The 24,815-nt window shown below is 39.3% G+C and overlaps 1 protein-coding gene across 1 annotated transcript in view; it reads left to right on the top strand.

Moving 5' to 3' along the window:
- The window catches only part of ATP8B4 (ATPase phospholipid transporting 8B4 (putative)), a 284,590-nt gene that overhangs the window by 214,470 nt on the left and 45,305 nt on the right, over window positions 1-24,815 (top strand). Inside the window, exons 17-23 of the mRNA XM_040226490.1 lie at window positions 106-221; window positions 3,532-3,696; window positions 4,656-4,767; window positions 9,217-9,322; window positions 18,571-18,718; window positions 21,452-21,635; window positions 22,288-22,511. Of these exons, the coding sequence (XP_040082424.1) occupies window positions 106-221; window positions 3,532-3,696; window positions 4,656-4,767; window positions 9,217-9,322; window positions 18,571-18,718; window positions 21,452-21,635; window positions 22,288-22,511 (1,055 nt within the window). The remainder of the gene's footprint in view (window positions 1-105; window positions 222-3,531; window positions 3,697-4,655; window positions 4,768-9,216; window positions 9,323-18,570; window positions 18,719-21,451; window positions 21,636-22,287; window positions 22,512-24,815) is intronic.

The raw sequence follows: 24,815 nt of genomic DNA, 5'->3' as shown, positions 1-24,815 counted from the left end.
CTAAAGCATGATGCCCATTTCCAAATTGCCTGGCTGGAGGCCAAGGAGAGTCTAATTTTGATGGATTTCATTGATTATTATCTACTTTCCCAACTTTTTTTTCAGTTCGAAACCCAGAAGGACAGATAAAGCTTTATTCCAAAGGAGCAGACACTATTCTGTTTGAAAGACTTCATCCATCCAATGAAGAGCTTCTGACTTTGACTTCAGACCATCTCAGTGTAAGTGCCCCTATGGTAAGGTTAGCATGGTGGCCCTTTGGCAGCTTCCTGTGGTTAGGTCTTCTTTTTAAAATATCGGCTAAGTGATCTGATTTCTGAAGTAGAAAGTGTGTGGAGAACGGCTCCACAGGAAACTGTGCCAGTGAACGTTTAGAAACTGGCACACGGACCCACTCCCTGCCTTGCTGAGCATCAGGTCAGTCTCTCCAAGGTGGATGAACCCACAGCTGATGAGAAACAGCCACTGAGTATGGGCTCCTGAACTCTGGTCAGGAGATGACTCAGCACACCAAGGGAAACCTGCTCTGACTTCCTTACAGTTGGGGGCTGTTCCACCTGGGTGACTGGACTGGTTTTAGTGAAGAGGAACTGGAGAATTGCTTTCCCTTGGGTTCTGATGTGTCTGGTACTAACGGAATCTCTTATGGTTACTCCCCTCCACCCAGGGGATAGTTTAGGGTCATGTTTATATGGTGAGAGGAAAATAATCTTTGTAGCCAACTTTCTCCTTTAAGGATCTTTTTATTCGGGTCATATATCATGATGAGTCACTAATGTTCCTTGGGTTGAAGTTAGCAAATGCATACAGCCTGAGACTATGCAAAGTTTCTTTCCAGAAGCTTCCTAAAGGGAGCAGGGATGATCTTTGGCTTACATTTTTCTTTTTGCAAAAGAGTAAGAGTCTAAGAATAAATATGAATGTTATCTGATTAAAAACCCTGAGATTTCAAGGGTCATTCTAACATTTGTTTGAGGTTCTGTTAAACGCAATATGAAATTTAAGGGCAACTGCTCAGAACTCTTATTTCCTCCTTGGTTTCTCTCCTTTAAAAAGCAATTGAGAGTTCATTTTCTTTGCCAAGCCCTATATTTAATATTAAAAAATTGCCTGAATCTTTAAAAAACAAACAAACAGATAAAAACCTCTGTCTGACTTTAAAGAATGATGATTTGGTAATATTGGTTACAAACATAGCTATTGTTTTTGTCTTCCCAATAGAGCATTCTTGATTTTCTTTTAATCTCTTCCAGAAGGCCATCATGGTCCTTTAAAATTTTTTTTTTTTTATGAAAACAACATTGGAATCATAAGCATTTGATTTTGCCATTGCTCAAACACCAAGGTTCTGGATTTTCATACTAAAGTATGGGAAACCTAATTTGATCTTTCTACATTTCTATGAGTATCAATTTGACTTGCTTTTGCTTCTTTTACTTTATTCATTTTGACTTCTAAATTCTGAGGTTTAAAATTTTTATTTAGTTATTGATTTTTGAATGATTTAATGATAGGAAATGATCTTGCTAATCCCAAATGTTTATTTAGGATTCAACTTGTTTCATGCACTAATTAAATAACTTAAATCATCTATCCCCTCCCTTATGTAGTGTCATCTTAGAGTTGATTCACTGCTGTGCAGAACAAAGAAAAGCACTGGTAATGCCCAGGGGCATTGCAAGTTGAAGTCAAAGAAGTGTTTGTTGGAATTAAGAGGACAAAAGATCATTATAAGGCAGTAACTAGATTTTCAGATCAGTTGGGGACCCAGTGGTGATTTTGGAAGGGAGGGCTTATACAGTGTGATTGCAATATTCAAAGTGCTACCAACTGCCTATGAGATAAGTTTGGATAATTTTTCTCATGCTCTCTCTGGGCTAAACCACATCACCACAGTGGGCACTGATTTTCCATTTACCTAATTAGGGTGTGTCAAAGTTTAATTTGTGTCTGATTGCCAACCTGTGTCTGTCCCATAAGCCAGAATATAACAGAGAAGACATGCTTCGTGGCAATGCCCAAAGGAGCAGAAATGGCTATAAAAATGCTTCCAATATAGAAGCCCATAAAGTGGCCACTAGAGGCCTATGCAAAGTGGGAGGTTTTTAGCATTTATCCAAGCATTCAACATATGTTTCTAGCTATTGTGATTGTCTGAAACACTTAGCAACTACCAGTCTCCTATGTTTAGTGAATTATTTGCATATTAAAAGGATATAGCACTTGAGGTATTATTTCAGACTCTCAGTTGACTGAGACACTAAAGAAGGAGTATCATCCTTGGATAAAATTGACCTGTTATTAAATACTAACTCTATAGAAGATAGTTTATTAAAAAATGATTTTTAAAAAGTAACTGGGCTTGATGATCTCTTTAAAATTTCAAACAATTTTATTTTAAAAATTAGACTTTACTACAGCAAAAAAATATTATAAAAGTTTTGGGATGAAAAGTAAAAGTCAGCTTCAACTTCTAATGGATTTGAGCAAACTCTGGGAGATAGTAGAGGACAGAGGAGCCTGGAATGCTGCAGTCCACAGGGTCATAGAGTTGGACACAACTTAATGACTGAGCAACAACCACCACCACTTCTAGTACTAGTTCCCAGAAGTGAAAATTTGTATTAACTTTCCTGCCTTTCTCACTTTTCCTCTAGAGTTATTATTATAATGTTAATTAATATCCTTGAATTTCTATTGCATAACATTTATTTATTCATCTTTATTGAATAGATTTATTTTATTATTGTAAGTCTTCAAACATAAACACAAGTAGGAGGGAGTTAGTTTTAGACATCACTATATTATTAGGGGGAAAGCATGGATGGAGGAGCTGGTAGCCCTCAGTCCATGGGGTCACTGAGCGACTTCACTTTCACTTTTCACTTTCATGCATTGGAGAAGGAAATGGCAATCCACTCCAGTGTTCTTGCCTGGAGAATCCCAGGGACGGCAGAGCCTGGTGGGCTGCCGTCTATGGGGTCACACAGAATTGGACACGACTGAAGCGACTTAGCAGCAGCAGCAGCATGACTTGGGTGAGATGTCATGTTGCAGCCCCTTGTGAGAACCCCCTTCCTTTGATTTGAGAGCCATGGCTCCTCTGAAGGTCCTTTTTTCTCCCCTGAAAACCTAGGGCCATGGCCCATAAAACAGGCTGAGTCCCTCTCATCACTAGCAGTACTTCCTTCAGGCAGAATATAGGTTAGAATACATGTTGCTTTGAATGGTTACCTGAAGTCACGCGCACCATTGATCACCTCTCAAAGAGGACCCTTTAGTGGGTGTTTCAGCAGTCTTAAGGGGGAATGCTAGGTCCTTTGAATGTTTCAATCCCACTGGAATAAAATACAAAATAAAAATATCATCTCCCATTTCCAAGGGGACTAAAAAGTTGGAGTCAAGAGGACTAAGTTGTGCCCTTGGGCTAAAATGAATTTGAGTGCATAACTTCTTACTCATTACTTTTGTTGTTTTATTGTTGTGATTATTGTTTTGGGATGGTTCCAAGGTCTCTGTCTGCCCTGGCAGGAATTTGCAGGAGAAGGCCTTCGAACCTTGGCCATCGCATACAGAGATCTGGATGACAAGTACTTCAGAGAGTGGCATAAGATGCTTGAAGATGCAAATACCACCACAGATGAGAGGGATGAACGGATAGCAGGGCTGTATGAAGAAATTGAAAGGGATTTGATGGTATGCATTTAGAAGCATGATGGTTTGTGTTTACACAAGGGATAGTATGTGTTTAGAGATCTAGCAAGGGAATAATCCACTGGCTAAATCATCTTGCACAGAGCAGATGTTACTCTTTCAAACTTTGAATCATGCTTTATACGTTGGCTTTGAGCTTGTCATATGTGGCCAGAGGATTATTTCAATTAGCAGTAGCTTATGCCATTGGAAGTCCCCCAAGATTAGAAGATAGTAGACTCCCTATTCTTTGTCAGCCTCTGGTATGTCATGTTTTGTTTGATGTGTTTTTTCTTCCTCCATGCTGTATGACCCACCTTTTTAGAAAAGGGAAACTTGCTGTGAAGAGTGGGGATCCAGCTGTAAACCAACCTAGACCCATGAGAGGCTGATGATATCTGTACTGTCCAGAGCGTGATTTATTCTAGAAACCACTCTTCCCTAGGGCCCCAGTGGCTAGACTGTTTAGCTGTTGTGACGTACTAGGGATCACACCTTGATCATCTTTGGATGAAATATTGCATAAGAACCTTCACTTTTTAGTTCACGACATCTGATGGTTTGTTCATTGAAGAGAATGGTTCTACTTTTTATTTTGAGGTCCTGACTCTGACATGAGGCCTTTCCTTTGATATACGTGGGGGAGTCTTGAGGCTCTACAAGCCCAAATGGCTTCTGATCATTTATGCTAATGTTTTATCTGAGCATATCATATCCCTCATGTAAATTCTAACTTCCAGGACCTCTGCACTAATTGGTATGCCCACCAGTTGCCTGGATTAGGGAACCTTCTGGGGGTTTCCCCAGCCCACCTCTGTACATAAAAGATGCTTGCTATATCAACACATCCTAATTGCCATCTTTATAAACTTTGACCTCTAAATTCTGTGATTAAAAGCCATAGATGTTACGGGTGTTATATGCATGCATTAACATAAGGTATTCTCTATTTTTCATTAAAGCTACTAGGTGCCACTGCTGTAGAAGACAAGTTACAAGACGGTGTGATTGAAACAGTTACGAGCTTATCACTAGCCAATATTAAGATCTGGGTCCTAACAGGAGACAAACAAGGTAATTTAAAAATAGATGATGATGTTTTGAAAAGAAGATTATCATTTTTGTGGTAAAATTTTAATGAACCAGGAAGCTTAATTAATAAGACATTTGCCCAATACTACACTTAGGAAAGACTTTGAAATACAAAGAGGAAAGCAAATATATAACAAGAATTTACTATCAAACTAACCAAAATTATTGCCAAATTCAGACTGAAATTGAAGAAAGTGGAGAAAACCACTAGACCATTCAGGTATGACCTAAATCAAATCCCTTATGACTATACAGTGGAAGTGAGAAATAGATTTAAGGGACTAGATCTGATAGACAGAGTGCCTGATGAACTATGGATGGAGGTTTGTGACATTGTACAGGAGACAGGGATCAAGACCATCCCCATGGAAAAGAAATGCAAAAAAGCAAAATGGCTGTCTGAGGAGGCCTTACAAATAGCTGTGAAAAGAAGGGAAGCAAAAAGCAAAGGGGAAAAGGAAAGATATACCCATTTGAATGCAGAGTTCCAAAGAATAGCAAGGAGAGATAGGGAAGCCTTCCTCAGCAATCAGTGCAAAGAAATAGAGGAAAAGAACAGAATGGGAAAGACTAGAGATCTCTTCAAGAAAACTAGAGATACCAAGGGAACATTTCATGCAAAGATGAGCTCTATAAAGGACAGAAATAGCAGGGACCTAACAGAAGCAGAAGATATTAAGAAGATGTGGCAAGAATACACAGAAGAAATGTACAAAAAAGATCTTCATGACCCAGATAATCATGATGGTGTGATTACTCACCTAGAGCCAGACATCTTGGAATGTGAAGTCAAGTGGGCCTTAGGAAGCATCACTATGAACAAAGCTAGTGGAGGTGATGAAATTCCAGTTGAGCTATTTCAAATCCTGAAAGATGATGCTGTGAAAGTGCTTCACTCAATATGCCAGCAAGTTTGGAAAACTCAGCAGTGGCCACAGGACTGGAAAAGGTCAGTTTTCATTCCAATCTCAAAGAAAGGCAATGCCAGAGAATGCTCAAACTATCGCACAATTGCACTCATCTCACACGCTAGTAAAGTAATGCTCAAAATTCTCCAAGCCAGGCTCCAACAGTACATGAACCATGAACTTCCAGATGTTCAAGCTGGATTTAGAAAAGGCAGAGGAACCAGAGATCAAATTGCCAACATCCAATGGATCATTGAAAAAGCAAGAGAGTTCCAGAAAAACATCTACTTCTGCTTCATTGACTATGCCAAAGCCTTTGACTGTGTGGATCACAGTAAACTGTGGAAAATTCTGAAAGAGATGGGAATACCAGACCACCTGACCTGCCTCTTGAGAAACCTGTATGCAGGTTAGGAAGCAACAGTTAGAAGTGGACATGGAACAACAGACTGGTTCCAAATAGAAAAAGGAGTACACTCAGGCTGTATAGTGTCACCCTGCTTATTTAACTTATATGCAGAGTACATCATGAGAAATGCTGGGCTGGAAGAAGAACCAGCTGGAATCAAGATTGCTGAGAGAAATATCAATAACCTCAGATATGCAGATGACACCCCCCTTATGGCAGAAAGTGAAGAAGAACTAAAGAGCCTCTTGATGAAAGTGAAAGAGAAGAATGAAAAAGTTGGTTTAAAGTTCACAAACTAAGATCATGGCATCTGGTCCCATCACGTCATGTGATGGGAAATAGTGGAAACAGTGGCTGACTTTATTTTTCTGGGCTCCAAATCACTGCAGATGGTGATTGCAGCCATGAAATTAAAAGACGCATATTCCTTGGAAGGAAAGTTATGACCCACCTAGACAGCATATTCAAAAGGAGAGACATTACTTTGCCAACAAAGGTCTGTCTAGTCAAGAATATGGTTTTCCCAGTGGTCATGTATGGATGTGAAAGTTGGACTATAAAGAAAGTTGAGTGCCAAAGAATGGATGCTTTTGAACTGTGGTGTTGGAGAAGACTCTTGAGAGTCCCTTGGACTGCAAGGAGATCCAGCCAGTCCATCCTAAAGGAGATTAGTCTTGGGTGTTCATTGGAAGGACTGATGTTGAACCTGAAACCTCAATACTTTGGCCACCTGATGTGAAAAGCTGACTCATTTGAAAAGACCTTGATGCTGGGAAAGATGGAAGGCAGGAGGAGAAGGGGACGACAGAGGATGAGATGGTTGGATGGCATCACCGATTCAATAGACATGGGTTTGTGTGGACTCTGGGAGTTGGTGATGGATAGGGAGGCCTGGCGTGCTGCGGTTCATGGGGTCGCAAAGAGTTAGACACGACTGAGTGACTGAACTGGACTGAACCAAATATCTTCTGTAGTACACCCTGGAGTCAGTTGAGTTTCAGTTAAATACATCTTAAAAATAATAGTTATAGGCAGCAATGGTGTTAAAATGTTTAACTGTTGGTTTGTATGTGCACTGATCCCGGTTTAGATCACAGAGTGGCAGAGCTCTGGAGCAGGACATTGGAGACTTCAGCATTACTTCTTTAGTTTCTTCTTGGTAGGGAGGTTTGGGAATCTTCGAGGAGGGGTAGGCTTTGGAGAGACTCAAGGAAGCAGCTTTTTATCAACTGGTGTGAAAATATTTTGGTATTTTAACAGCTACCACGACTGTATAAGTGTAACCTGGCTGAATTCCAAGATTGCCCATACAGTTGGACACTAAGAGCTGACCCACTTTCAGGCATAACAAAACTCCAAGTCATCAGAGAAAGAGTCATTACATTCAGAATATCATGATTCCTAGGAAAGAAAAGGGGATCAATACAGTTTGGATCTATTGCTAGCAGTAATGGTTAAAACAAACATGATTTTCTGCTTGGCCATCAGTAGTCCAGAAATACTCAGTTAACTGGCATACATGTTTTTAAGATTCTTTTTACCTGTTAGTTACTTTTTAGAACATTGGAGGATTTGCAGACCTGATAAATCAGTTCTCTGTACGTTTACTCAAATCACTGACTATAAAATGTAAAACACAGAGAGTCTAGTTCTGTGCTGAGTTGTTAGAGACTTCACTTGATCAGTGTGTACAGCCATTCAATTAGTTATGAATACTCATAAGTTTACTATTTAGCTTTAATTTCTGTGTTTCTACAAAGGATATGCTGAAGTTTTATCAGTTGTCTTCCTTGACTTAGGACAAATGACTCCATAGAATTCACAAGAGTCTAACAACTCAATAAAATTAAAATTGAATGATTGTATTGAAGATGGAAGGGGTACTTACCTATCATAGGCTCTCAGTTCAGTTCAATCACTCACTCAGTCGTGTCCGACTCTTTACGACCCCATGAAACTCAGCACACCAGGCCTCCCTGTCCATCACCATCTCCCGGAGTTCACTCAGAGTCATGTCCATCGAGTCAGTGATGCCATCCAGCCATCTCATCCTCGGTCGTCCCCTTCTCCTCCTGCCCCCAATCCCTCCCAGCATCAGAGTCGTTTCCAGTGAGTCAACTCTTCACATGAGGTGTCCAAAATACTGGAGCTTCAGCCTTAGCATCATTCCTTCCAAAGAAATCCCAGGGTTGATCTCCTTCAGAATGGACTGGTTGGATCTCCTTGCAGTCCAAGGGACCCTCAAGAGTCTTCTCCAACACCACAGTTCAAAAGCATCAATTCTTCGGCGCTCAGCCTTCTTCACAGTCCAACGCTCACATCCATACATGACCACAGGAAAAACCATGGCCTTGACTAGACGGACTTTAGTCGGCAAAGTAATGTCTCTGCTTTTGAATATACTACCTAGGTTGGATGACTTTTCTTCCAAGGAGTAAGTGTCTTTTAATTTCATGGCTGCAGTCACCATCTGCAGTGATTTTGGAGCCCAAAAAATACTTATACAAAATTAGAGGTAGGATTGGTTAATATCATGTAATTCTCTAGTTATCTTGTAGCATCAGTCCTGGTTTGTTTTTGAGGTGATATTCAAATTCCAAATTTCTATTCACTTAATGGAAATATGGCAATGTTGCATGTGGGAGAATTTAAAAAACTTAAAATCATTTTTTTTTGCTGTTCAACTGAACATTTTGGGAGTTTTCAATTTGTCTATTATATCAGATTGCATAATAGCTTAGTATTTCAGCTCTGCAAAGACAGTATTCAAGACTTCTGGTAAAATTTTATACAAGTAAAATGTATACATTTTACTATATCACAAGTTCTTGGGATCTTTTCACGAGTACTCCTTTTGGAAATCAAAAAGTTTTTTTAAAAACTAGATGAGAATGTTGAGGATTCATAGATGTTGGTATTTTTTTGTGGACTTAGCAAATTTTTAAATTTCTTCCTCGATCTCTTGTATTTATTTTATTACCAATCATACTCTCTCTGAAGTTAAGGAGGCCTGTAGGCCTTAAGGAAATATGGAAAGGCCTCAAAACTCTTATGAAAAGGATACTTATCTTATTAAGTAATGTTCTAACTGAAGTGGGCTTTCTTTTGTATCAGAAACTGCCATTAATATTGGCTATGCCTGCAACATGCTGACTGATGACATGAATGATGTGTTTATCATCGCAGGAAACACAGCTGCAGAGGTCAGAGAAGAACTCAGGTGAGTGTTAAAGGAAAGAGGAAAGGAGGAGACGGAAGGAGGGGAAAGGAAAATCTGAGAGTTGAGAAAGAGTCTGCCTAATATTTCCCCAGAACTTTAGAAAGTGCTTTCTTATAACTAGTTTTGCTTTCTCTAAACTCAGTCCATTTGGGGTCTGACCAAATGGCTTAGAGGCAAATGGCTTGCCACTTGCTCTAGTCCTAAAGGGGCTAACACAGCCCATTCAACACAGCTCACTCAACACAACAGTGGGGCACCGTGAGCTTCCCTACTGTGTCTCCATCATTTAACCTTAATACTTGTAGATCAAATCTCCCAACATTTTTACACTGTCTTACTCACTGTAGAAAATGTCTATATCTTGCTCATTAGAAGCTATGGCTGGAGACCGCATATGTATTTGACAAGTAAAAGCTGGAAAATCTAATTATTACTGATGTAATTTTATCATTATTATTTCTATAAGTTTAATGATAGACTCTATAGACTCTATTGGGAAATTAATAATTTATTTAATAATTGTTCAATCACTAAGTCCTGTCTGACCCTTTGCGACCCCATGGACTGTAGCATGCCAGGCTTCGCTCTCCTTCACTATCCTGGAATTTCCTCAAACTCATGTTCATCAAGTTGGTGATGCCATCCAACCATCTCATCCTCTTTCGCTGCCTTTCCTCCTGCCCTCAATCTTTCCCAGCATCAGGATCTTTTCCAATAAGTTGACTCTTTGCATCAGATGGCTCCTTCCATTGAATAATCAGGGTTGATTTCCTTTAGAATTGACTGGTTTGATCTTCTTGCAATCCAGGGGACTCTCATGAGTCTTTTTCAGCAACACAGTTTGAAAGAGTCAATTCTTTGGTGCTCAGCCTTCTTTATGGTCCATCTCTCACATCCATACATGACTACTGGAAAAATCATAGCTTTGACTATATGGATGAAAGTAAAAGAGGAAAGTGAAAAAGTTGGCTTAAAACTCAACATTCAGAAAACTAAGATCATGGCATCTGGTCCCATCACTTCATGGCAAATAGATGGAGAAGCAATGGAAACAATGACAGACTTTATTTTCTTTGGCTCCAAAATCATTGCAGATGGTGACTGTAGCCGTGAAATTTAAAGATGCTTGCTCCTTGGAAGAAAAGCTATGACCAAACTAGACAGCATATTTAAAAGCAGAGACGTTACTTTGCCAACAAAGATCCGTCTAGTTAAAGCTCTCATTTTTCTAATGTCATACATGGATGTGAGAGTTGGACTATAAAGAAAGCTGAGTGCCAAAGAATGGATGCTTTTGAATTGTGGTGGTGGAGAAGACTCTTGAGAGTCCCTGGGACTGCCAAGAGATCAAACCAGTCAATCTTAAAGGAAATCAGTCCTGACTATTCATTGGAAGGACTAATGCTAAAGTTGAAACTCCAATACTTTGGCCACCTGATGCAGAGAACTGACTTATTGAAAAGACCCTGATGCTGGGAAAGATTGAAGGCTGGAGGAGAAGGGGATGACAGAGGATGAGATGGTTGGATGGCATCACTGACTCAATGGATATGAATTTGAGCAGGCTCCAGGAGTTGGTGATGGGCAGGGAAGACTGGTGTGCTGCAGTCCATGGGTTCACAAAGAGTTGGACAGGACTGAATGACTGAACTTGAGACAGTGCCTTGGACACTGTAGTAAGCAGTAGGCATGTATTCTCTCATTTCATTCTCAAAGCAACACAGTGAAAGACATTATCATTATCCTTGTTTTGCAGTTAGCAAATTGAGACACACATAGGGCAAATAATGTGCTCAAAGTTTTACAGCTAGTCAGTGGTTCAGGTGGGGCTGAATCTAGGCAGCATGGCCCCAGAGCCTGTGCACCCATTCACTCACCACATTTCTCTGAAAACACCATGGGTGTACTCTTACTCTCTTTAAATAATTAATATAAAAAATGCAGTTGTTGAAGCATCTGGTTGCTTCCCTTGAGGTCAGATACCAGGTTGGCAACTACAGTAGAATGGATTTCAGGTAGACACAGCTAGCGTAAGGGGAAAAGTACAGAATCTATGTTGACTTGAGCCAAGTTGGAATCTTGTCTTTGTGCTCTGGCTAGCTAAGTGATTTTTGATACACTATTCAACCTCTCTGTTTGTTTTCCTCATTTGTAAAATGAGAAAATATGCAAATACCAACCCTATAAATGATTTTATTTGAGGGATTAATATAAGAGCTTAAAGCTTTATGACCATTCATTGAACATCCTTCTTGCCTTCCTTCCTGTCTTTCCACTTCCTCCCTTCCTTCTGCCCTCTTTCCTTAGCCATTGTTCCCAGTCTTTGAAGCAACAAGGATTAATTTTTTAAAAATATTTTTCCAATAAACTTTGGAGTCTATTATTAAGATCATATAAATAATAATAAAATTATATCAGTAACAATTAGGTTTTCTAATTTTTATTTGACAAAGACACAAGTAATCTTCAGTTACAGCTTCTAATCAGTGTGATATAGCAGGTTGATATACCTCTTCTATACCAGGTTGATATAAAGTAGCTGAAAAGAAAACAAAACTTTAAAGAATTAGACAATCTTTGCATTCTCATCATAGAAAAACTACTCTCTTAATTAACCTTCTTAAGATACTAAAAACAATATGCTGACCCCCATTACACATTTTATGAATCCTCTTCCTCTGTTGATTACATTGGATAACAGTATTGCAGATTGATGGAAGAGCATACACAAAGGCATACAGATGAGAAAGACACCATGTTATATTTCAGGAACCATGTGTCAAGTTGTAGGTAGAGTGTAGTACAGAGTTATGGGTGGGGACAATTTTTCAGAGATAAAAGTGGTGATAGACTGAGTGATAAGCAAAAGTGAACATACTTTATCTTGAAGGTATTGGATGGATATGGAGGACTTCTAGGCAGAAGAGAGACAAATACAATTTTACACTTAGAAATAACACTCGCGTGACCAGATAGATGAAGTATGTTTGAGGAAAAAAATGAATGGTATGGAGGAATGGTAGGAAGCTGTTGGAATACTCAAGTTTGGGAATGTTGAGGGTTAAACTAAGGCAGTGAGGTTGTAAGAATGAGGAAGGAAGGAGTGGAATGAAATTGACAGCTGTTTTGGAAGTATAATGGATAGGACTCAGGATTTGATTTGATGTGAAGGAAGAAGAAGGAGGCTCTGTCATTTCTATCTTGTCTGACTTCCCAGCCTGGAATATACTGAGCTGGGCAAGAACAGAAACTCATAAAATTTTCTAAAACTAGACTCGAACCCCTTTTCTGCCTGATGACAGAGCAATTAAATTAGGCACTGTGGGTAAATTTAGTTCAAGGCTAGGCCGTGCTTTGTCTTACTGTCACTGAGGCTCAGCATCTACCCTGCTGGCATCTGGCACTTCCCACTTCCTTTTCCCTGTGGGCTGACTTCCACATCCTCCTGGGGAAACATGGGTGTTCAGGGGTTCTTCCTCACTTCTCTGTGTCTGAGAAGTGCTCTCACATGGTGCCTCTGTTCCTGAAATCCCTTTCTTCTGCTCCCCTTCATGTCACCATGCTTCAGTGACTAGTGTCGCACACTGAGATTCCCAAAAGCTGCCCACTCCCGGTCCAGAGTGGGAGCAGCACCTAGGCTTCTTTAGTGATCAATTCATGAGCATCTAATCTCCTCTTCAGTCTCTCTCCTTTACGCTAGGTAGGAAACAGAGAAAAGGAGTCTTTTTTTTTTTCAGTCTATCGCTTAGGGCAACATTTGATGCTCTGATTTCTTTAAGGATTAATTTTTTGACACTTGAAGAAACTCTTCTTTTCCGTTTCAAAAAGCCCAATTACTAGAATTCCAGATTGCTGGAACTCAGGATGGCGACTCTGCTTTGAGTTTCAAGAGTCTGTTTTCATACTCAGAAAACTTGTTTTCTCTGTGTTTGGCTCTGTCACATCCTCCTGAGGCAAGGTATGTTTCTGAGAGAACAGAGAGGGTTGTCTGTGGTAGCAGTGGTGATTGCAGAAGGGGTGGGGAACCGAAATTAATACCTCAAGATTTTATCCAGGTGTGTGTGGTTGACTAAGTGGGTGACATAACTGTAGTGCTGTGGAAGGAATGTGAAGAAATATGAATTCTTATATACTGTCAGGAGAATAAGTTGGTAGAAACTTTCTAGAGGGTGAACTAGCAATCTGTTTCAAAATTATATATGTGTACAGTTTTGACCCAGTGGTTTTTACCTCTAGGAATTGCCCTTAAGAAAATAAATAGACAAGCGTATGTGTGTTTGAGTATGCGTGCATGTGTGTTTGTATGCATACATACATAGATATTGTGGCATCAATTATTATAATAGAAAATTGGAAATTGTTCAAACACCCAGCCACCAGGATTTTGTTAATTTGTATGATATATAGATGCAATGAGATACCATACAGTCTTAAAAGTAATTATGTGTTTTTTGACATTGGATGATGTCCATGATAAGTATGAAATATCATGCATAACATCCATTTTTGTGAAAAGGCATATGTGTGTATATAAGTATGTATGTATTTGTATAAAACACTATATACACCTATATCCATACCTATCCTCCTCCCTCCTCATGTGGTTCTCTCTGGATGACATAATTATGGGTCATGTTTGCTTTCTTATTTCTGGCACTTTGTGTTAATGAAGTTGTAATACTGGGAGGGATTGGGGGCAGGAGGAGAAGGGGACGACAGAGGATGAGATGGCTGGATGGCATCACCGACTCAATGGATGTGAGTCTGAGTGAACTCCGGGAGTTGGTGATGGACAAGGGAGGCCTGGCGTGCTGCGATTCATGGGGTCGCAAAGAGTCAGACACGACTGAGCGACTGAACTGAACTGAATAGTGTTCATACAGTAAGCCAAAGATTATCTGAGAAGAACAGTATAGTCAGAGGAGAAAAATATTTTCCATCTAGACTAAGTATTTCAGGACTCTTGAGGTCACTTTTCTTAACTTGCTGGAAAATAATGTTTATTTCAACAAAGATTTGGAGATTACCCCATTCTTAGAGTCTAAGACAGAGAGGCAGTACATAGTAGAAAATTCTGCATGAGAAGATTCAATATAAGACAGAGAGGTAGTACATAGTAGAAAATTCTGCATGAGAAGATTCAATATATTTATAGTATGCATTTCCTTATATTAGGGGGGGAAAGAACATCCAAGAAAAGTTATTACTGGAGGTGCTCTCTACAATCCTATACTTGGCTTCTTATATCTAACCCAGGGTTTTAGGGATGAAATATTGAAATTATAAATTTACACCACTCAGTTTTCTTCTGTTACATGTTTCAGTTCAGTGGGAGTTCAAGCAAAAATATTTTTTTAAATGTATCAGAAGTACAGGATCTAAGTCAGAGGTTCCCAACCTCCAGGCCATGAACTGCTATCTCCTGTCAGATCAGTGGCAGCATTAGATTAGAAGTAAAGTAAACTGCACAATAAATGTAATACACTTGAATCATCCCGAAACCATCCCTACCCCCATTCCCCATTCTGTGGAAAAATTATCTTCCATGAAATCAGTCCCTGGTACCAGAAAGGTTGGGGACTGCTGATCTAAGTGATGGTAGCTCTTGAGGGAAAATGACCTACAATGCTCATATTTAAACCCATCAGATGTGTTTCAGTTATTTCATAAACAGTGATGTATTTTCATGCATATCATGAAGATGTTTGCTTCAAATTTAATGTCACATAAACTTTTCAGATTTAATGTCATGAAAATGTTTAAGCACATTGAGTCCTGGGTTAAGTTTACTGCCATAGCTGCTTTAGTATTAAGGGTCTGTCCAGAAATCTACAATTAAACCCTGTTAAGGTTTCTTTGAAGATTACTGCACTGATTACATTTCACCGATAACATATGTCTTCTGCCCAAAGAAAAGCAGACTGAGGATTTAAGTTTGCTTGGGCCTACAAGCAAACCAAATCCATGTTTCATTTTTGTTGCACTGATCACATATTTTATTAGAAAAATTAACTGAACCATGAAGAGACTCTATTGCTTCTGAGTAGTATTCCAGTGATATACCTAGGAACTGATGTTTGCTCTTTAATCAATGACATGCGTATTGCATTTTTTTATATACCTATTTGGTGGAAAGTTATTGTTTGAATGAGGAGGGGTCATAAAAGCAAATGGTTGTGTGATCTCGGCTGTACAAGGCATTAGTGGCTGGGGGTTTGGTGAAAGTGAACATCATGTTGTCTATAAATTCAAACAGATTCTTTTTAAACATTAGGCAGGCCAAACAAAATGCCCCTTGTTCCTAATTCCCAATTTCTAGTCACCCTGACAAAGTGTTTTAGTATGTTTAGTTTCTATCGTAAATTGTAAAATTTTAGAGCAGTTAATACTGGAGACCTCCTAGTACAGCCTGGTAGAGCTGCCCAGGTGTTCGTAATGGTATCAACCAGTGTGATTGGTTCACACCTAGATTTTACACCATTCACCTAGATTTTAATAAAGATACTGGTTCAGGGGTTGAGTATCTTACAGGTCAAACAGTTAATAAGGGATGAAACTGGGGCTTGATGTCAAAATTTCATGTACTTTCTCCTTGGTTGGCAGGATAATGTCCCTTAGCTCCTGCTCTAGCACTGTGTCTTTGTCCCAGCCTAGAGGCAGCCTGTGGCTAACTATGTGTAAGCTTTTTGATGTGGCAGATAGAGGACTAGAAATTTGAAGACCTGGGTTCTCCCATGGGTCTGTGACTTGCTAATCAAGTGGCTAGAGGTCAGCTAACTCAGCTGTGGGCATATTACATGTCAGAGGCGGACCTTGGGCCTGAAGCCAGATCTCCAGGTTTCAAGTCCAGTGCTCATGTCAAAATCAAAATTGTATTCTTCTAAACACAATATCATAGTTTCAATCCATTTTTTAAAGGTCATTTTAATGTTTGAATACAGAGTGCCTTAAGAAGCCTGACAAAACGACTCTTTTTCCTGCTCTCTCTTTACTTTATGGATTGCATGTAAACCAACATGGGCCTAACTGTGCTTTGCTCTGTTTGTGGTGAGGTTTCAGTGGTTGGTGTGGGGCTGTGAATGCCAACCAAGGTCGTTCTCAGACATTAATGCATTTCTGTATGCCAGCATTGTAACAGACTGCCCTTCATTACAGAACTTGGAAAAAACAGGCACTCTTTTTGTTTTAGCACTTGTAACTTGTATTCTGTGTTAAAGCATTGTGTGTTCATTGTATAGTTAATATTCTTTGAAGGGAGTTATGTGTCACTTTCCCCCTCCTAAGAAATTGCTTTGTGAGAACTAGCTGGTGTTTGAAGATCTAAGTTCTAGGAAGAAAAAGAAATGAATGACAGCTGTAGAGCATGGGCAAACGGGGGCTCTGCAGGGGGAGTGCAGTGGGGATTTAAGCAGGGCCACAAACACTGTCTGCCCCTTTTCTGCCTGGAAAAGGGATCATGTGAGATGTTAGGAAGACAGTTTAGGGGGAAAAAAATCCTAAGTAAATAGAATTTCAGCCAATACTTTCATGAACTTCACCCTTCTTTGGAATGTTTTCATTCTCTGGGGGGAAAACAAGACTTTGAGTCATTAATACAGCAAGTGAGAACTTTACTAAAAAGGAGACCTCAGGAGATGTTGGCCCTTTGGTGCTTTCTGAGGACCTAATTCATGAGCTCTGCAAACCTGTCAGAGAAATATGTTCATTTCAGAGCAACTTGTCTCTCTTGCTTTCTTCATTACCTGGGACTGTAAATTTTCATGATGGTGAGGAGGATTCCCTTACATACTTATCTGATGCAAAAGTCCTGTATCTCCCACTTAAAGCAATGATTTTTCATGTCCACTCCTCCCTCCCTCTCCCCACCCTAACTCCCTAAATATCACACATAGCGCTCTGACTTTATTAATCTTTTTCATTCATTCTGCCAGCAGAAGGAGATGTTGAGCTAGAAGGTGTGTGTGTGTGTGTGTGTTTCAATTTAACTTGTAAACAATTAGTGGTACATTTTCAAATAATTAGAAAGCTGAGAGCTAAAATGGTTGTTTTTATAATGTGAACATTTTCTTCCTTCAGAGGAGCCACAGCAAAAAAAAACAAAAACAAAAAGACACAACCATTTAAGTACTTTTTTTTTTTTTAAAAAAACATAGGATGAGCCTTTGGAGGATCATTTCATTTCGCTCTAAGACAAAATACCCATTTTCTGGCCTCTCACTCCCCATTCTGTCCTGGGTGCTCATTTTGTACATGGCCCAAAGTGCTGGTGTCTGGCTTTGCCACTCATCTTTGGGAGCACCTACTGTGTGGTTCCCTGGTTGTGACTGAAATTTCTAGCAGTCATGTCAGCTCACCCTATGTTACTTCAAAGCCTGTTATCCAAGGGATTCGGAGAGGAAATTTTCCTCCCTTTAAAGGCATTGTCTTTCTGTTTTGAAGGGAAGAATAAAATGCCACTTCTAAGGAAGAGTATTAAGTCACCATACAGTCTTTCTCTTAAACAGCAGTGATGGATGTGGGCAGGATTATTCTAGTGCTGATGAGATCTAGGGCACTGGAGGGAGTTTCCATTTGGAACTGCCCTCTACACTTTGGTGTCTGTAGCTCCTTTCTCAGAAGACTTACTCTATTGTTGGAGCTAATGAATACAATTTTCACTTAAAATATCCCATTGTATTATAATGACTGTGCCAATTCAGTAAATGCCATTATTTGTTTTTATTGTCAAATTTCTAAAAGATGTGTTTCTCAGAAGGCTGCCGTTTTAAGTGGGATTGTATTACATTGCTCTACAAGTTGATTAATTTATGTACAGAATTTCCCAGAATTCCTAGAAGATTTCATCAGTTGTCTTCAGTCTTTCCCTTTCCATTATTTAACAGTATCATGTGCCAGATAAGTCATTCTTAAGTCCATGAAGCTCAGGTAACCTTATATATCAAATTTATCAAGAGCCCCTGGTTCCAACCCAGCCCACGATGATGATTTAGCTTTAAGGTAATTTAAAACGTTCAAGACGATTCTGTTTCCCTTGTGTTTACCCTCCTACTTCCTGGAATTTGCAAATTTGCTATGGTATCCCCCATCACAACAAATCATCCAGCTAGCTCACTGAAACTGAATCTCATGCAAGCAGTCTGTCTGAATAGTGACAAAATGAATTTACCTCTAGACTAGCCTCTCCTTAGAGTGAATAGGTATGCTCCGTATACATTGTTATGATTTGCCTTCCTCCATTCTCCTTTAAGGAAAGCAAAGGAAAATTTGTTTGGACAAAACAGAAGTTTTTCCAATGGACATGTAATTTTTGAAAAAAAGCAGTCGCTGGAGCTGGACTCAGTTGTAGAAGAAACCGTAACAGGGGATTATGCCTTAATCATAAATGGCCACAGTTTGGTGAGTTCGCTTAAGGCTTTTGTTATTTCTTTTTCTCCACCCCAATAATGAGTTCTTTTCTGCTGTCATAATGAAATCTTCTTTTGTGTATTCAAAACAAATGACACTGCTAGAAACAGGGTGTACACAATTATTTCCTGTTTGCAAAGGAAAGGGAAACTTCTAATATATATTTCATACATTATTGCTTGAACCATCACAGTGAAGGTGAGGATCTGAAGAAATGCTGAATTCAGAGAATATCAGTCTTGTCTTAATGACTGTAGACTGTTCAGCAGTATTGTTTAAATGCTCTTCTCAGGGAGAGTATCACAGTTCCTGTTGTTTAATGAAAATAATGCAACTGGATGGATGTATTGCAATTATTGCTCTTCCTAACGTTAGCTATTTGCAGAGCACAACCTGACCTTCATATAATTACCACACCAAATTACTGCCATTAAGATACCTCTAGTGGTTTTTCTAAATAGCAGCATTTTAGAGCAATGCCAAACAATTTGCTTTGATTAGGAAATCTGGTTCTTGTCGTAATAGAATAAACTTCCATTGTGCTTTTAATGTAGTTCAGGTTCCAAATCTTGAACAAATATCAAAATGCTCTTCTGAGTTTCTAACTTAGAAAACAAAAGCTCTGATTGTACTTCAGTGAAACGATCATTTATATGCACAAAGAGCTAATCTCACGTCTTTTTCCGGCTTTGATGATTATTTTTCACTTTCATAGTTTGGAAAACAAATGGATCTCCTTGTAGACTATTTCTTAGAGGACAGAAGAAGTTGGACAGGAGTATATTGTGTTTCCTGCCTTGTAATCAGCTGTCTGTTAGCTCTTAGTGTTTAGAGCATCGTGCAGCTGGGTTCCAGACGTACCGATGTGTTGTCTTCTACACCATGGAAAGTTACAGAGCTCAGCTGCAGGCCAAGCTTAGTTGAAAGTTTGTCCAGATGACACGAACTTCTCTCTTGCACAAATGAGCAGCAACTGAGAATTCTAAGCCTGTCAGCTGGGACTTGGAGCTGGTGGCCCTCGTTGAATTCCACAGGGACCACGATAGGGAAAGATTCCCTAAAGACTTGTGCTCTGACTTTCAGGTTCAGAGAGGTCAGTGTGAGGTCAGTTACGGCACTCAGGTGTTAACACACATGATTTTCTCTCTGTATCTCCAAATATGTTGAAAGAAAGATCTAAGAGAGTTGCTCTTCAAGAATTCCCTCAGCTTCAAAGCTTGAGCTTTAGAAACCATGAAATATCATTTTTCATTTAAGGAGCATCGGCTATGTTTCTTCTACTATGGTCAGAAGTTTAAAAAAGAATCGTGATTTCTCTTTGCTCAGATCTTGATGCTTTGCAGAGTGTAATTGGATCTTTTTTCTCACAGTCTGTGTCTGTTTTTCAGTTGTTGATAATAAAGAAAAAAGAAAAGAGAGAGATGGGAACCATTCTGAGCAAGACAGCCAGTTACCAGCTTTCTGTTTCAGAGAGTGTAATTATATTTGAGAATGCTAATTCACAATTGCCCCTAAAAATTCTAGGCCTTGACATGAGAATTTTCTACATTAGAGTTATGTTTTTATACTCATTCACCCGTCTTTCCATTCATCCCATTAACATTTATTAAGCATGCCCAGGTCATAGTGCCAGAGCCTAAAGATGTCTTTGTTTTAGAGATTGTCATATGTGGGAGAGCTAATCTCACAGTATTGTGATAAATACTACACAGAAGCATGGACATGGTGCTTTGAGAGCATAGAGGCAAAGCAGCACATTTAATTCCTCATGGGAAAATTAGGGAAGAATTCCTAGAGAAAGTGATATTTTCAGGTAGAGGAAACAGCAAATGCAAAAGCACAGAGGCAAGAAAGAACTTGTTAACTTGTAGAAACAAGCAATTTGGCATGACAAGAGTAAACTTAAAGGTAGTGGTGGAAGACAGACATCAAAAGGAATATAGGGACCAGAATGTGATGGGCTGTGAACATCTTGCTAGAGGTTCATTCAAAGATAATGCCGACTCAGAGTTTAGATGGGTTCCTCTTTTCTCTTAATGCATTTACTAAATAATGTAAAGTGAGATATTTTCTAGAAAAAAATTACAGTTAATTGCAGAGGACTATGTCCTCTTTTTCAGTCCTTTCTTGGTGTGTCTAAAGGCTCTGTTGTATTTGGGGAGGAGCAAAGGTGGAACTGGTTGACGCACCCTGTCTGAGATACAGGTTGCATGCCACCCTTTGCACAGGACTCTCCTGATTTCAGTCACTATGCTCTTCAAGGACTGATCTCCAGATCATTTGCTCCTCATCTGCCCTCACATCAACAACCATAACAATAAACACTAAATTACAAACAATAATGTAAAGGAAACAAAAATGTCACCATGTAGAACAAACAAATCATCACTTTGTAGTTCATTCTAAGCGGGGTGTCCTTCACATTCCCTTATTTTAGTGGATTCTGAAACTTCCCTGGCATTGAACTGTATCTTGCCAACACAGCATGATAATGCACCAGGGAGGACACACAGGGCACTGTGTTTTTGATTTTTATGGTAAAATTCCCTGGCACATAGAAGGCATTCAGTACTCTCTTCTTTTGTCGTTGTGTGACCCCGAGTCAACAATGACTTATTGAAGTGAATTAAACTGTTTAGAAATCAGTTGAGAAATAAGAAATCTGCTTCCCAAATGACATCTCTCTTGTTCTATTGTGGTTTTTATTTTTTTTAAATAACCTAGGCCCATGCCCTAGAAAGTGATGTCAAGAATGATCTTCTAGAACTTGCCTGCATGTGTAAGACTGTGGTTTGCTGCCGAGTCACCCCTCTCCAGAAAGCCCAAGTAGTAGAGCTTGTGAAGAAGTACAGAAATGCTGTCACTTTGGCCATCGGCGATGGAGCCAATGATGTCAGCATGATCAAAAGTAAGGAGACATTTGCTTAATGGGGCACACTACAGACCTGGAGGCCCAGGTTCAGCATTTGGCAATATATAATGGAAACTGCATTGAAATTTAATTTTCCCAGTGGTTCTAAAATGAATACTTTCAGGTACAATGCATCCACCATTCATTAAAAAAACAAAACAACCCTCTGTTTTTAATTAAATCATTTGTGTATCTATCACTATTTGGAGAAGTAAGTAGCTATGGTGTAGAGGAATGAACACTAGATACATAGTCCCAACTGTTACGTTTTGCCACAAACTGTAAAACTTTGTTCAAATTACTGAACTTTCTGAGCAATTTTCTCTTATAAAACTAGGATAAACACCTAACTATCAAGAGTGTTTCATGAGATAATGTGTGGGAAAAATGATAAATGCTGTAGTTGTAAGATTTCCATGAATAAATAATACCATTATAAGAAGATTGATAGGGGAATTCCCTGGTGGTCCAGTGGTTAGAACTTGGTGCTTTCACTGTTGAAGCCCAGGTTCAGTCCTTGGTCGGGGAATTAAGATACCCCAAGCCATGCCGTATGGCTATAAAGAAAGAAAGTAAAAAAGAAAGGAGTGATAGTTTCCCCAAAGAGGTGTCTTTGTCTGGGAAGTGAAAGTGTCCTTCTTCTTTGTAGGTGCTCACATTGGCGTTGGCATCAGTGGCCAGGAAGGACTGCAGGCAGTCCTAGCCAGCGACTACTCATTTGCACAGTTCAGATACCTCCAAAGGCTTCTCCTTGTTCATGGAAGGTGGTCCTATGTCCGAATGTGCAAATTCTTATGCTATTTCTTCTATAAGAATTTTGCCTTCACACTTGTGCATTTCTGGTTTGGTTTCTTCTGTGGTTTCTCAGCCCAGGTGAGCAAAAAAGAAGAAAATTTTTTTCTTTTATAAGATCCCCTGGATTGTTGATGACTGTTCTTCATGGTTCTTTATATTACATAGAGATCATTTTCATATGTCTAATACAAATGACAGTGTGACAATTATGTAATTCATAGTTGACCTGAGCTTTCAACCTAAAAAAAAATAATTTAGCTAGATTTTTATCTTTTGCTTATTTACATAATAACTAATGAGTACACCTTTCTGTGCATTTTTATGTTTTTATTGAAATGTTGTATGATGACAGGTAAGCTTGCTGTAGTTTTAATTGTGGATTTGAGAAACAATAATAAGAAATGTTGAAACATGTCTCTTAGGAAGATGGTCACTCACCCAACACACTAAATGTAAATATTTCAAATCAGGGGAAGGAATTGAAACTCCAACCTCAAGGCTGTTTTGATAGCAATTCATTAGCTAAAAATGATCTATAGGTTATGTTGGTGGCAAGGAAGAAATATTAGCAAATTTGTAAATTAGGATTCTATTTTTATATCTATCTATAGTGGTGCAGAAGTTAAAGTGTCTGCCTGCAATGTGGGAGAACTGGATTCGATCCCTGGGCCAGGAAGATCCCCTGGAGAAGGAAATGGCAACCCACTCCAGTATTCTTGCCTGGAGATTCCCATGGACAGAGGAGCTTGGTGGGCTACAGTCCACAGGTTGCAAAGAGTCGGACACGACTGAGCGACTTCACCTTCACCTTCACCTTCATAGCCATCTTAAAGGTTACTTAAGCCCATATCTTGGATACAGGAAAGTTTTGACCCTGAGAATCAACTGTGAAACATTAAGACTTACAGCGTTTAAATATATTTGTGACTAGAAAATGGCATCACTATTTTAGACAACAACAAAAGAAAAAGATTGTCCTTGAGAATGAAATGGTAATTGTAACTATTATTGGAGATTTCTTCAATTCTTCTTTCCTCTTGGTTTTAGTTACTGGTTTAAATGGTATACATGGAGCTATTTTTTTCAATTATTTCAGAAAAATTGAGTATGAATTAAATTTTGGCATTTATGTTAAATGTGCTGAGGGAAATTAGTGAATCCTTTTGGTAAAGAATATAGGTATTGTACATTTTTCTCTTTCTCTGAGAAGTTGAAATTTCTTAAAGGAAGGCACACCTGTACCCAAATTTTCTCTTTTAATAATAACATTCTCCAAACGAAAAGCAGACTCTGATATTTTTGTTGACATTTTTGGTAATCTCTAGACAGTTCAAATAAAACAAAGTCTTGATTTTTCAGTTCAGTTCAGTTGCTCAGTAGTATCTGACTCTTTGTGACCCCATGGACTGCAGCACTCCAGGCTTCCCTGTCCTTCACCAGTTCCTGGAGCTTGCCCAAACTCACGTCCATTGAGTCAGTAATGACATCCAACCATCTCATTCTCTGTTGTCCCCTTCTCCTCCTGCCTTCAATCTTTCCTAGCATCAGGGTCTTTTGCATTGAGTCAGTTCTCTGCATCAGGTGGCCAAAGTACTGGAGTTTCAGCTTCAACATGAGTCCTTCCAATGAATAGTTGGGACTGATTTCCTTTAGGATGGGCTGGTTTAATCTCCTTACAGCCTAAGGGACTCCCAAGAGTCTTCTCGAACACCAAAGTTCAAAAGCATCAATTCTTTGGCACTCAGCTTTCTTTATAGTCCAGCTCTCACATCCATACACGACTACTGGAAAAACCATACCTTTGACTAGATGGACCTTTGCTGGAAAAGTAATGTCTCTGCTTTTTAATATGCTGTCAAGTTTGGTCATAGCTTTTCTTCCAAGGAGCAAGCGTCTTTTAATTTCATGGCTGCAGTCACCATCTGCAGTGATTTTGGAGCCCCCCAAAATATAGTCTTTCACTGTTTCCATTGTTTCCCCATCTATTTGCCATAAAGTGATGGAACCAGTTGCCATGATCTTAGTTTTCTGAATGTTGAGTTTTAAGCCAACTTTTTCACTCTCCTCTTTCACTTTTAACAAGAGGCTCTGTAGTTTCTCTTTGCTTTCTGCCATAAGGGTGGTGTCATCTGCATATCTGAGGTTATTGATATTTTTCCAGACAATCTTGATTCCAGCTTGTGGTTCATCCAGCCTGTTATTTTGCATGCTGTACTCTCCATATAAGTTAAATAAGCAGGGTGACAATATATAGCCTTGACGTACTCCTTTCCCAATTTGGAACCAGTCTGTTGTTCTATGTCCAGTTCTAACTATTACTTCTTGACCTGCATACAGATTTCTCAGGAGGCAGGTCAGGTGGTCTGGTGTTCCCATCTCTTG

This window comes from Oryx dammah, unplaced genomic scaffold (genome assembly GCF_014754425.2).
Source record: "Oryx dammah isolate SB20612 unplaced genomic scaffold, SCBI_Odam_1.1 HiC_scaffold_26, whole genome shotgun sequence".
Taxonomy (NCBI): domain Eukaryota; kingdom Metazoa; phylum Chordata; class Mammalia; order Artiodactyla; family Bovidae; genus Oryx; species Oryx dammah.
This window is presented reverse-complemented; position numbering and strand designations above follow the sequence as displayed.